This window comes from Papilio machaon, chromosome 19 (genome assembly GCF_912999745.1).
Source record: "Papilio machaon chromosome 19, ilPapMach1.1, whole genome shotgun sequence".
NCBI classification, from domain to species: domain Eukaryota; kingdom Metazoa; phylum Arthropoda; class Insecta; order Lepidoptera; family Papilionidae; genus Papilio; species Papilio machaon.
The window spans coordinates 6557139-6570562 of NC_060004.1; the positions used below are offsets into that span (position 1 = coordinate 6557139).

Sequence of the window (13424 nt, forward strand, 5' to 3'; positions counted from 1 at the left end):
CTTTATGAACGTGTACGCATGAAACGGATACAAGTACGAACTGACGAACTAGCACTTTTTTACTTTTATCTGTTTTTTGTATATAAGATTTGATGACAGAACTGTTTTAATGAATTAGGTATTATTCAATACATTTTAAAGTTAAGGTTTACATTCTTTTTTTTTTTAATAAATAGTGTTACTATTACTTAATCATCGTATTAAAGTATTGGTGAATCTTGTTCTGTTGTACAGTTGAAGAAGATCCGTTCACTCCTGACTGCGAACGCGCACGTGCAGTACCCGGTGGAATTCTCGGCTCATCTCAAGGAGCTGGCGGTGCCTTTCCTGGTCGTCATCAAAGATCTCAGGAGCCAGGTGACACATTTCTATCCTAATACATACCTACCCTCGTTCACACTACTTAGGAATTCACGAAAACACACACACTATCACAATTTGCTTTATTTAACACTTTGAAATGCCAACTTTAACATAAAAAATGATAAAATGTAAGTTATTATGCAGTGATCAGATCGCTAGCGTGTTTTAATTCACCGGCAGCGACATCTATTGATGGTTGACGGAAACGGTTTCAGAATACAGTACAAACTAACTAAACAAACTAAACACCAGTCTTCTGACCATAAAATGGATTGAATGCTCCTGGAACTTAATATATTGCAGATATCAATGGGAAATAGTTCACCATTTTAGCGATTTCAGTTGGCCACAAAGTCTGCTTAAAGGGTCTATATCACCAGATATAGACCCTTTAAGCAGACTTTAAATAGGAGATTACTAATTCGTCTGTATTTTTTTATGTGTTACCTCGTAATTCCGTTCTTGGTGCTTATTTTTTTTTTTTTGTATAACTTTGTGTTTAAGTATTTTAAAATGTTAAACCTTTTAATATTGTTTTTTTCTTTTAGGTTGTAAGAGAGGCGTGTATAACAATAGCTCATATGGCTAAAGTATTGAAAAACAAATTGGATCAGTTCAGTCTGTATATAATGCAAGAAGTTATCAATCTTATACAAAATGCAGCTAAGGTCAGTATTTTTTACACAATATTCAATAACATCATTTGGGGTAAATGGCGCGTTTTTGTTACCAAAACCAAGTGTTATATAGTTGTAGTGATGGGACATAAGTGTTGATATTTTTGTAGGTCTAGTGTTGCGCCGATACACCGGCAAAGTGTTGATTTTCTAATAGTATTTAAAGTAAAACTTCACTTGTACAATTGTATTGATATTGTTGTCCCTTTTCGTTCCGTTTGACAAAATAGACATATATAATCTGATATTTCAAAGAGTGATGTCAGTATGTGGTAATAATGGTAGACGTCAGCAACAACAACAATAGTTGCAGGAATTGTCCTCGCTCAGTGAAATACCACGACCTCACAGAAGACAGGCCTCAAGTGGAAGTAATTCCAAGTACAGTCTGATGAGTGTCGTGCCGGAAGTCTAATTTTAGTCCTCTTTACCTTCCCACTCCTTTTTTTATTAGGAAAGGATGGGAAGGGGAGGTGGATTTGATGGAGGAGAAGATGCATAGGAAGGTTAAATATTTCTCTATTTCTGCGTCTCCTCCTTCGTCGATTGAGGGTAGGCAATGCATCTGCAATTGCGAATTTCAGCGGCGGTCGCTTCGCCATTTCGGCGAATTCATTTAGCCGCTTGCTCGTTTGCCACCTTGTAATATAAAAAAAAATGTTGTGTGCGCGTGCGCAGGTGATGTCGTCTGCGGGTACGATCTGCCTGCGTTACGTGGTGGTGTACGTACACTCTCCTCGTCTGCTGCCACCACTCGCCACCAACCTCACCACGCACAAGTCAAAGGAGATACGATCCACTCTCTGGTATACTATATTTATGTATATATATATATTAGTGCAGAATTTTAAAAAAAAGTAATCAATAATATTCACACATATATCAGCTAACTTCTCATTGCCTCGTTAAAATTCTTCCAGCCGTTTCATATTGCTCGGAACAAACGAAACATGCAGACAGACTGATAGACAGACAGAAATGTTAAAAATTAGATTTTCGTTATAACTAACGCAAATAAGTCATGTTCTCAAATTTTTTTTTTTTAATATTACATACAAACACTCCAATTTTATTAATTATTATACATTAGCCGTCGTTAGCGACTTTGTCCGAGTGGAATAAAAAAAATAGTAACCAGACTATGTTCTACATCTGTGCCAAATTTCATCAAAATCCATTAAGCCGTTCCGGAGATACCTTCAAACAAACATTCATCTTAACATTTGCATCTACATATCTATATATATAAAAGAAAGTTGTGTTAGTTACACCATTTATAACTCAAGAACGGCTGAATCGATTTGACTGAAAATTGGTGGGCAGGTAGCTTAGAACCAGGAAACGGACATAGGATAATTTTTACCCCGTTTTCTACTTTTTTATTCCGCGCGGACGGAGTCGCGGGTAAAAGCTAGTTTATTATAGTAAGATTATTTGATTATATGTCAGCTTGATTCTAAGTTGTAATGTTTGTTTGTAGTGAGTTGTTAGTTGTCCTGTTGGAGCATTGGTCGACCAGCTGTATAGAGAAGCAGCAGCAGGTGTTGCGCGACGCCATACGACGCGCCTGCGCAGACGCAGACAGCACCGCGCGCAGTCACGGACGCAGGTCAGATATACCACTGCCCACTTTAGTAGGGGGTGGAGGGGGGAGAGTTGATAGATTAATACATTGCTTTCATTTAGACCAGTGTTTCTCAAAGTAGACGATAACGCCCCCTAGGGGGCGTTTGAAACCTACGAGGGGGCGATAAGGGGCCCAAAAAATTGGGGGCATTGAAATTAATTAAAGTAACGATATTGTGGTTTTTAAGTTTTAGGGCTGAATAAAAAATTAGGGGGCTCTGAAATATAATTGATTTTCAAAGGGGGCGGTGAAAGAAAATAAGTTGAAGTAATGAAGTTTGGATATAAATTATTTCGATGGCTGGCAATCCACAACCGTGCAGTTTTGCTCTGGTATTGCAGATGTCCATTGACGTCGATGAACACCTTGATGTTCTCGCTGCTTGTTTGCCTCCTTCACATAAAAAAAATAAAAAATATTACTGACGCTGATATATTTTTTTTTATATATGATCGTCAAATAGCCCATACTAAAGTATCTTACTGTCTCAACAGTCACCTTTTGTTACATACAGATTTAATTTCATTAAAGAGGGTTAAAGAAATAGTTAATATTGCACTTTATTATTACCGATTTGGTTAAATATTCCCGTAGACGTTAAACTGTATTATTTACTGTAAATTGTAACTTAGTATACTTTTTAAAATGCTGTAACTGTGTGTAATTTAAATCAGGGCATACTGGGCTTACAAACGTCACTTCCCTGAGGACGCTGAGCAGCTGTTCACACAGATGGACCCTGGAGCACAGAAACAGATCGACAGAGAGAGGGTCGGCAGTGTTGATAGTCTGCATCACGTCGGAACTGGTTAGTAATATCACTAAATGTCATCTCTCTGTCCTAAAACTTTACAGAAAAATGCTTAGCATAATGTTTGAAACTGAGATAAACTTTCCAAGATTTTGACACAAAGTTATTTGTGCTGGTGTACACAAGTCAAACTAAATTATGATAGCACACTAGCGCCCTCCTATCAACGTCAAGAAATGTCACAATATCCTTTTTTTACTGTACCTGTCATGTTTTTTATGCTATTTTCTATCCCCATTTATGTTTTATATAATTTTCTGACAGAACTAACTGCGATAGTAGCGCCTCTCTCTTAGTTTGACTATAGAATCTTGAAATGTGTCAAGTATAGATTGATGTGACAAGCATGTGGCATATTGGAAGTTATTGTCACTCGTAACTATGTCTAAAGACATCCTTTCTTCCACCAAATGGATATATAAAATTTAAATATAGCTTATAAAATAAATAAAAACCTACATTCCACTAATAGATTTATATTTAAAATTATTAGAAATAAATTTAGAGTAATTAAATCTTTCGATTAGACATTGTTTGGAATGGAAATGGCATGAGCAGGGAAATAACGTGAACCTGCAGAATACAGACAATCCAATCCAATCAAGTACCCTTAGGTGTCAAAGGTCTAAACCCTCAAGTTTTCATCTCTTCCCATTCTCCATATCTTCTATCTCTCTTCCCTACCATAGACATTCGTTTTCAATGTTGAATTGCATGTGAATTGTTTCTTCTTTAAGGTTGATAATTTATCCTGCTAGAAGGACCATATTTTTTTTTACTTTTTAGTAATTAAAATACCGTCCAAAATTGCACGGATTATTATTATTTTTAACTAATTTGTAAAGTCTAATATAAAATGTAGTTTAAATTGTTAAATAGATAATGTGCTAACAAATCTCGTTGAATAGTTGTTAAATTTTATTAAAATAGTAATCTAATTTATATGTAGTTTAGTTATATACTTAATATTTATCTATCTCTTTATTATATACTTAAGTAAATACTTAAAATTTTAATATATGTCTCATGCTTTATGTAATAAAAATATAAAATAACTTTTGTGTTCATACTTACTAATATTCCCAAACCCACTAATATATATATATTATTATAAATTATGTCCTTGTTATTAATAAATGAATGTTTAAATATGTATTTTTATTTTTTTTAATATGTGGCCTTATATAAATATATATCAAGAAATTACATATACAAATAATATATTACCAAAATACAATTATACATAAACAATAATAAAAAGTATTCTAGAATTTGTAGAAAAATGGAAAGGATAGGTAAAGAAATGGGACTTCGTTTGCTTATATGTAACAAGTCATAATTTTTATATAGTAAAAAAAAAATCAACAAACGAGTTGACACTGAATGTGTTTAAAAAAACCATTTTCACTAGATCTCTTATCAATTAAATCTCTCTTTTTAGAAAGGAGAGCTCTCATCAGTCCCAAGAGTCCATCTGCGAGTGTTTCGGGTGAGTTTACACGAACAAAAACATATGCAAAAACACTTCGAAATGCACTTTTTAGTGACCGATTGTTTTTCCTTTCACGCTTTCCAAAACGGATTCGGTATGGGTTTGAATTGATTGCTTCTGCACGAATACAGCTTCCACTGAAAACTTGGTGTCCGGCTTGAGTAGGACCAATTCTCTAAGGCGACGACGCGCCTCGCAAGAAAGACCTCCAATATCACATATACCTGTCGCTATGAGAGGTCAATACATGTTCTTACAGTAGTTTTACAAAAATTTGAATAGCAATTGATATTAGATTAGTTAATTTAGACCAGGGGTCCCCAAAGGGGTCGATATCGACCCCCTGGGGACAATTTCAGGGTCAATGTCCTGGGACAGGGACAAATTAAAGCATTGCTAATTCTCACTCTGTCTTCTATTGACCTAAGTCAGAATGAATAATAATAATAATTGATCTTAAAATTAGGTAATTTGACCATGGGGGGTCTGTGGTAACGGTTCATTTTGGAAAAGGGGGGTAACTTGTCCAAAATAGTATGGGGATCCCTGATTTAGACGGATACGAAAGTAATCTCAGATTAAAGGTTTGTATATGAAAATACTAGCTTGAATTGCAGTTTTAATATAAATATAGATTTTTAATTTCTAAACGAAACTAACTAAATTATAACTTAATAAAGCTAAAGAAAATTGGATTATTTCCGATTGAAAAAAAAATCCAAATTTAAATAATGACACATGTAGACCTATCTCTATCTAATTATATAAGAGATAAAGGTTAGGGTAGTCAGTAAGAAGAACATTCCAGAACGTTCCCCGGGTGCGGGTATGGGCGGGGCGGCGCGCAGCGTGTCCGCACTGGACTCTGCGGCCGCGCAGCGAGCACGCGCACGCGCACTCTACTCGCACATGAGCCGCGCCAAGGTCACCGCCGGCACTGCCTCTCTGCGTACGTATACATACAGACATACTGAATCAAACATCTGATTATGCTTTTATTATAAAACTACCTTTTACCCGCGACTCCGTCCGCGCGGAATAAAAAAATACACACAAGATATAAAAGTTCCTATGTCCGTCTCCTAGTTCTAAGCTGAGCAACTGATCTTGAGTTATAAATAGTGTAACTAACACGACTTTCTTTTATATATAGATAGATTAAACGACCCCTAACTGCCACAATTAGTGATTAAATGTTTACATAATCAGTCCCTTATAGACTTCTAATAATTATTTAAAATTACAAACCAAATAGTGTTATAGTAGAATACTTGTTGTCGCCCGAGACTCCATCTGTGCGAAATTAATAATAAAACTTAGTAGCCTATGTGTTCTTCCATACTATGTTCTACATCTATACCAAATTTCAACGAGATTCATGCAAAGGTTTAGGAGATGCCTTCTAATAAACATCCATCCATACATACATAAGGATAAGTAAAAGATATGTTAGGATCAAAAAGAAATAGTTTCCCATAGTTTTAGTCAATAAATGAGTGATATAAGTAATATTGTTTTATGTTTTACTTGCGATACTGAAGAGGGCGAGATGGCACAACAAGGTACATTTGTGATTGTGAACAATGTCGCTTACGCACTCTATATTACACAAACATATCCTTGTTTTATTTGCTTTACACTTTTATTGCAAAATATGCTCATTATTGTTTCTGCATTTACTATATTATTATTTATTTAAAAAAAACATTAAAAACTTTTTATCGTTAATCTTTTTGGTCACGTAAATATTGGCTAGTTGATAGTTCAAATAAAACTTGAAGCTTTTTTCTATTATTTTTTGTCAACGCGTATTTCTAGATGTCATTGAAGCTTTAATTTTAGATTTGCTGTATTAAAATTCTGATTGTTTTATATTGTAGCCCGTGCTAAAAGATCTCCAGTGAGTGCTGCTGTACCACCCAGCCCTGAGCGTACTGCGACCCGCTCGCGCTCCAGACCTGGTGTGTCACAGTCACAACGTGAGTACACTGACAAGGATATCTGAGACAATGGGCATAAGTCAAAACTAAATTATGACAGGTCACTAGCGCCCCCATGTCAAAAATGTCACAAGATTCTCTTTGTAGCTACCATGTTTTTTTTATTTTAAGTATGTATTTTATATATTATGATAGAACTAACAGCGATAGCAATGTCTGTCACTGGTTCAGATATTCATGTTTGTAAAACTCGAATCTAAACTATGTTATGGTTCTTCGGGTTAGCTGACTTTTGAAATAGTGGTTGTAAAGTTGTATATTATTTGAATTACGTTTTTGGCTCATCATCAACAGACTTTGTCTACTGTTGGCCTATCATATGATGTGGTCTTTCACATCCAATGATTTCTCGTCGTGCCCACAGTCTTTATGGACTCGAAGGACCATAATTTTCCATTACATTACTTATACTTTGTCTCGGATAATTGTGGTTGGAATAACTATAAAAATATGGATAATGTTTTGCAGCGACATCTCGTTCGTCGTCACCATCATCACGCAGCGGACCTCTGTCACTGTCAACACGGCGTCGACCTTCCGGTATACCGCGCTCCCTCGCCGGCTCCAGGGAGACCAGCCCCACCAGGTAATATAACAAAATCTATACTATTTATCATCTGGGCAATCTTACTAATATTATAAATGCGAAAGTATAGATGGGTGGATGGATGTTTGTTGGAACGTATCTCCAGAACGGCTCAACGGATCTTACTGAAATTTGGCACAGATGTAGAATATAGTTTGGAAGAACACATAGGCTACTAATTAAGTTTTTTTCTCATTCCGCGTGGACGGAGTCGCGGGCGACAGCTAGTACAAAAATAACGCTCAATACAATACCTCTTTACCTTCCTACTGTTTTCTTCGTAGAAAGGAGAAGACAAGGAATTTATAGTCTCGTGTCTATTTAAGCTAGGCAACTAAATTTGATGTTTGTTTGTCGTCGAGATCTCTAAAATCAAATGAATGTAAAATATACAACAATATTTTAATAATGTTTACTATAATTTGAATTTATTAGGAGTTAATTTTAAAAATTTCACTATCTCTCTCTCTCTAGGTGCCAGCTCAGTGAACTTTTGCCGGTCTTGTGCCAAGCAAAATAAATGGCAATATTCGTCCACTCCTTGATATTACGCAGCCATGATTTCTTTCTTTGTCCAGTGCGTCTTTTGCCTGCAATTTTGCCCATCATTATAAGTTGGAGAAGGTCGTATTCTTTGTGTAATAATTTCACTATAATATTGAATGTTGTAGGAATGGTCGGTCGAGCAGTGCTATCGGTGGTGTGCGGCGCCGCGAGTCTGTGGAGCGAGCAACACGCGCACCTGCAGCAACACTCCGCCTGCTGCAACAGTCCCGGGACGCGGAGGCCTCACTTAGAGTACATATATTTATTTGTTAAAGATATTCAAAAACAGAAGCGTAAGGAGAGAATTCAGATATGACGGCTGATAAAATATATTATCCTCCGTAGGAAAAGGGGCAAATTTTTTATTAAATATATACAATGTGTTATTGAGATATGGTCCCTCACTGCTGGCATCATTAAGCGACTCAAAAACAGCTCAAAGGGCAATGCTCGAAGTCTCTTTGCGAAATCGTGTCAGGAATGATGCGATCCGCAGTAGAACTAAAGTAACCGACATTGCCTGAAGATTTTTTTTTTTTATATAAGGTGGTAAACGAGCAAACGGCCACATGAATTCGCCGAAATGGCGAAGCGACCGCTGCCCATAGACATTCGCAATTGCAGATGCGTTGTCTACCCTCAATCGACAAAGGAGGAGACGCACAAAAAGAGAATATTTAACCTTCCTATGCATCTCCTCCTCCATTAAATCCACCTCCCCTTCCCTATCCTTTTCTTATAAGAAAAGGGGTGGGAAGGAAAAGACGACTGATATTAGTCCATCGGTACCACACTCATCAGACTGTACTTGGAATTACTTCCACTTGACGTCTGTCTTCTGTGAGGTCGTGGTATTTCACTGAGCGAGGACAATTCGTGTAACTGATGTTGTTGCTGACGTCTACCATTGTTAAATAATAATAATTGCAAACCTTAAGGGGCCGAAAAGTCCTAGAGTGGCGACCAAGGGACAAGTCGACGCAGCGTAGGTAGGCCTTCTGCAAGATGGACCGACTTAAGGTCTGGGCCATCGTTGGGGGAGGCCTACTGCAGCAGTGATGAAATCAGGCTGATGATGATGATGTTACAATCTGTTACAGAGTCCTGAGGATAGTTCGATGTGTGATGACAGACGACGTGACGACGACTCTGAAGCATCCAGCGTCTGCTCTGAGAGGAGTCTAGACTCTTACAGGAGACATGATGTAAGTTGATATTTCAATGATCTGATATCTGTTTTAAAAAATCTATTTTATAGAAAAAAAGATTTTATTATTCAACACCATGTGTTAAATCTGTAAAAAATATAAAACCAATATGTAAATATGTATTGTATCCCATTTTTATAATCTATACATTAAAATATCTTTTTCAAATTATGATAATGCCTTCTAAGACATCGCTTTAACTTATCTATGGCTCCTACGAATAAGGGCCAATGTGCAAATTGACAACTTTACAGTAGAGGCTTTCAAAGTTTCAACCAAAATATAGGAAAATATACCACATAGGTACTTTTACTTTAGCAAAAAATACACATTTACATCTGTAAATGTGTATTTGTGTTTAGTGCATGTTAACTTAAACTAAGAAGTAACTTTTAACATATATATATATATATATATAGCACTCAATAATTATATAGTTAACTAACTTTCATCCGCGACCCCGCGCGGAATAAAAAAAGTGCACACAAAATAAAAAAGTTCCTATGTCCGTCTAGTTCTAAGCTACCTCCCCATCAATTTTCAGCTAAATCAGTTCGACCGATCTTGAGTTATAAATAGTATAACTAACACGACTTTCTTTTATATATATATATATATATATATATATATATATATATAGATATAGATTGTTGAATGGTAATTGTATGTGCAGAGTTCTTCGTGGTCGTGTCAGGGATGGGAGAGTTCTCCGCCGCCGCCGCCACCTCCCGACGAGATCATCGCACTGTGCGCCTGCACACATTGGACAGAGCGCAAGAACGGACTCACACATCTCGTTAGTATAACATTATTGTACAGCTCTGATTGCTCACTTTTATACAACAACTAGCTGTCGACCGCGACTCCGTCCGCGCGCAGTTAAAAAAAATCTAAATGGGGGGGTATGAAAAATAGATGTTGGCCGATTCTCAGACCTACTGAATATGCTCACAAAATTTCATGAGAATTGGTCAAGACGTTTCGGAGGAGTACGGTGACGAAAACTGTGACACGAGAATTTTATATATTAGATATAGGGACTAGATGGCGCTGTCTTCAATCTGTACATATTAATAAAAATGTAAACATGAAGTATTTGCGTTGCTAATAATGAAAGTTTTTTTGTCTGTTTGTACGACTGCAAGTGTGTTTTGGGGTAATATTCGAAACTGCTGAATTGATTTTGACGTGAATTTTATGGGAATGTTATAGGCATTATTTTTTTTTCGACCATCGCTAGCCTTCAAATATACTTTATTCAGTTTGTATTACAAATTTTATACCTAAGTATATTTTCTGAGTAAACTTAGATAAGTACTACAATACCAGCCATGCGAACAGGTCAGGATAAGTTTGTACGAAATACGTATCAGTTAAAGTAAGGATTCCCAAACTATTTTAGACAAGACTCCTATTTTAAGATGAACTGTTACCTCAGACCCTCCATGGCCAAATTACCTAATTTTAAGATCAATTATTATTATTATTTTTCATTCTGACTTAGGTCAATAGAAGATAGAGTGAGAATTAGGAATGTTTTAAGCTCCCTTTGGGAATCGCTGAATTAAAGTATAGATTAGGGATTCGAAAAAAACGTAATTTAATGTGAAACATCTATAGGCTCACTTGTAAACCCAATTGTTGGCGTGGCGACGCTTGCCGTGGCGACGGGTCGCCACGCTATACTGAGGTATACATATATATATATATATATATATATATATATATATATATATATATATATATATATATTATTATTATTTTAATAAAATTATCTTTTATGCATATTACTTGTACACACACGATGTTTCACATCTGCCAGGCGTCCCATGACGGCTCACATTTTTTAAAATAATTTTTTGTACATTAAACAATGTAAATTCATATAAAGCTCATATTCCAGGCTAATTACTTGAACAGCGGACGTCTGTTAACGGAAGACCAGTTGCGTCGTCTCACAGAGCTGCTGAACAAGATGTTTGTGGACGCACACACCAAGATGTTCACTTTGTTGTTGGATGCTGTATGCGAGCTGTTGTTGGTGCACTGTGCTCAGCTCAAGGACTGGCTGTATCAACTCATGTTCAGGTATATTACTATTGCTATGACGAAATATAATTTAAACTCATCATAAATAATAAACGGACAATCAGAGGAAACGCAAATTATTTCCTGGAAGGGTAGGGAAATAGGGAAAGTTTAGGAAAAGGTAATTTCAGTTTCTACTTACCTTTCTCTGTTCGTTAATAACGCTACTGGTAATTTCTCGTTTCGTCTGATGAGAGTGGTCCCGGATGCCTAATTTTAGTCCTCTTTCCCTTCCCACCCTTTTCCTATTAGGAAAGAATGGGAAGGGAAAGTGGATTTGGCGGAAGAAGGAAGAGGGGAAATATCCCCTTTCTGGGCGTTTCCTTCTCCGTTGATTAAAGGTAGGCAATGTATCAGCATTTGCAGATGTCTATGGGCAACGGTCACCTCGCTGTTTCGACGAATTCAGGTGGTTGTATGCTCGTTTGCCACATTTTGATAACAAAAAATGCATGTGCAAACTTTAAATTAGTAGAATTTGTATAATAAATAAGGTGGTATGGTTACAGACTGCTGATGAAGCTGGGTACAGACATCCTGGGCTCCATGCAGACCAAGATCATGAAGACATTGGACGTAATACACGAGTACTTCCCCGCAGAGCTGCAGTTGCACAATATTTTCAGGTTAGCAAATATATTAAAAAAAAGTATATGTAATGTTTGTTTGTATGAAAGTATTGGCTGTAGAAACTTGAAGATAGACATCATTTTAGGTTATTTCACCAAACTTCTAGTTATTTTCTTTAGTTTTTTTACACCAACAACTTGTTAATGGTCTTTTTTTGTATATTTCTCATAAAATTCTGGAAAATCCATTATTAATCATGATTGAACTGTTTAGGTTCCTAGCAGATGGTGCGACTACACCTACAGCTAAGACGAAGGTTGCAGCGCTAAGGTTCCTGACTGATCTCGCCCACGAATATTGCACCCCTAGCAGCCTTGCACTAGCGCTTAATGGTAAGTAAATACCAAAAATACATCTCCACTTAATTATGTTTGCCACAGACGAAGGTTCCAAAAAAACCGAGATTTTTTTTTTTATTAACTAGCTTTTACCCGCGAATCCGTCCGCGGGGAATAAAAAATAGAAAACGGGGTAAAAACTATCCTATGTCCGTTTCCTGGTTCTAAGCTGCCCACCAATTTTCAGTCAATTCAGCCGTTCTTGAGTTATAAATAGTGTAACTAACACGACTTTCTTTTATATATATAGATTAATTATAAAGAAATTACAAATTTAAACTTATTACTAACTATGCTATGTTCCGTCCGAAGTGAGGAATGGAATTCCTTAATCTATTACAATTAATAATTATGAAACATAGGTGCCAATGCAGCCTCAGCGCCTCGTGTTCTCTTAAGTGAGTCGAGACGAAGTCAACGAACTGCTGCGTTAGCGATGTTCCTTGTAGGCATATATAATAAACACTTTTGAAGTTTTAATTGTAAGTGATAAAGATTACGTTTTCATAGGTGGCGCTAGTGGTGCTGCAGGACGAGCACTCTGCAAGGTGGCGGCACTAGCGAGTGACCCGCGCGCACCAGAAGTACGCACCGGAGCCCGACGTGCACTCGCCGCCCTCTACGACTGCAACCCCGTGCCTGTTAGTACCAACCCCCACCCCTCTACATACCCAGACCCCCAAAGTACAGATCAAGTAGGACCCCCACTGCAACAAACACATATAATACCGTCTATTGTAGCTGTAAATGCTTCCTAAAGTTCTTTAGCCTTTTTATTCCAATATTTGAACCCCTTTCTGAGTGTAGGCCTCCTCTAACCTTTTCCACTTATCTCTATCTCTTCCCTGTTTGATCCAATCTCTTCCCACCTCTAGTACTATATCGTCTTCCCAACGTTGTTTTGGTCTGCCGACTTTTCTTGCGCCTGATGGACCTTTCCATTTGGTGGTTTCTACTGTCCACCTTCTGTCTTTGCAACGTGCTATGGGCATTCATAGCAATAGATGCATTTTTTGGTTCTGTTTTTTGAATTTTTACCAAACTTTTTATGATCTTAA

General features: G+C 36.9%; 1 protein-coding gene across 1 annotated transcript in view; it reads left to right on the forward strand.

The window, feature by feature from the left end:
• Positions 1–13424, forward strand: part of LOC106709511 (CLIP-associating protein) — a 40200-nt gene that overhangs the window by 18418 nt on the left and 8358 nt on the right. The window contains exons 11-26 of the mRNA XM_045682354.1: positions 235–357; positions 912–1031; positions 1719–1846; positions 2521–2649; positions 3342–3475; positions 4920–4967; positions 5779–5919; positions 6851–6949; positions 7439–7556; positions 8228–8354; positions 9203–9307; positions 9984–10106; positions 11214–11398; positions 11908–12024; positions 12242–12360; positions 12877–13007. Of these exons, the coding sequence (XP_045538310.1) occupies positions 235–357; positions 912–1031; positions 1719–1846; positions 2521–2649; positions 3342–3475; positions 4920–4967; positions 5779–5919; positions 6851–6949; positions 7439–7556; positions 8228–8354; positions 9203–9307; positions 9984–10106; positions 11214–11398; positions 11908–12024; positions 12242–12360; positions 12877–13007 (1947 nt within the window). The remainder of the gene's footprint in view (positions 1–234; positions 358–911; positions 1032–1718; positions 1847–2520; positions 2650–3341; positions 3476–4919; positions 4968–5778; positions 5920–6850; positions 6950–7438; positions 7557–8227; positions 8355–9202; positions 9308–9983; positions 10107–11213; positions 11399–11907; positions 12025–12241; positions 12361–12876; positions 13008–13424) is intronic.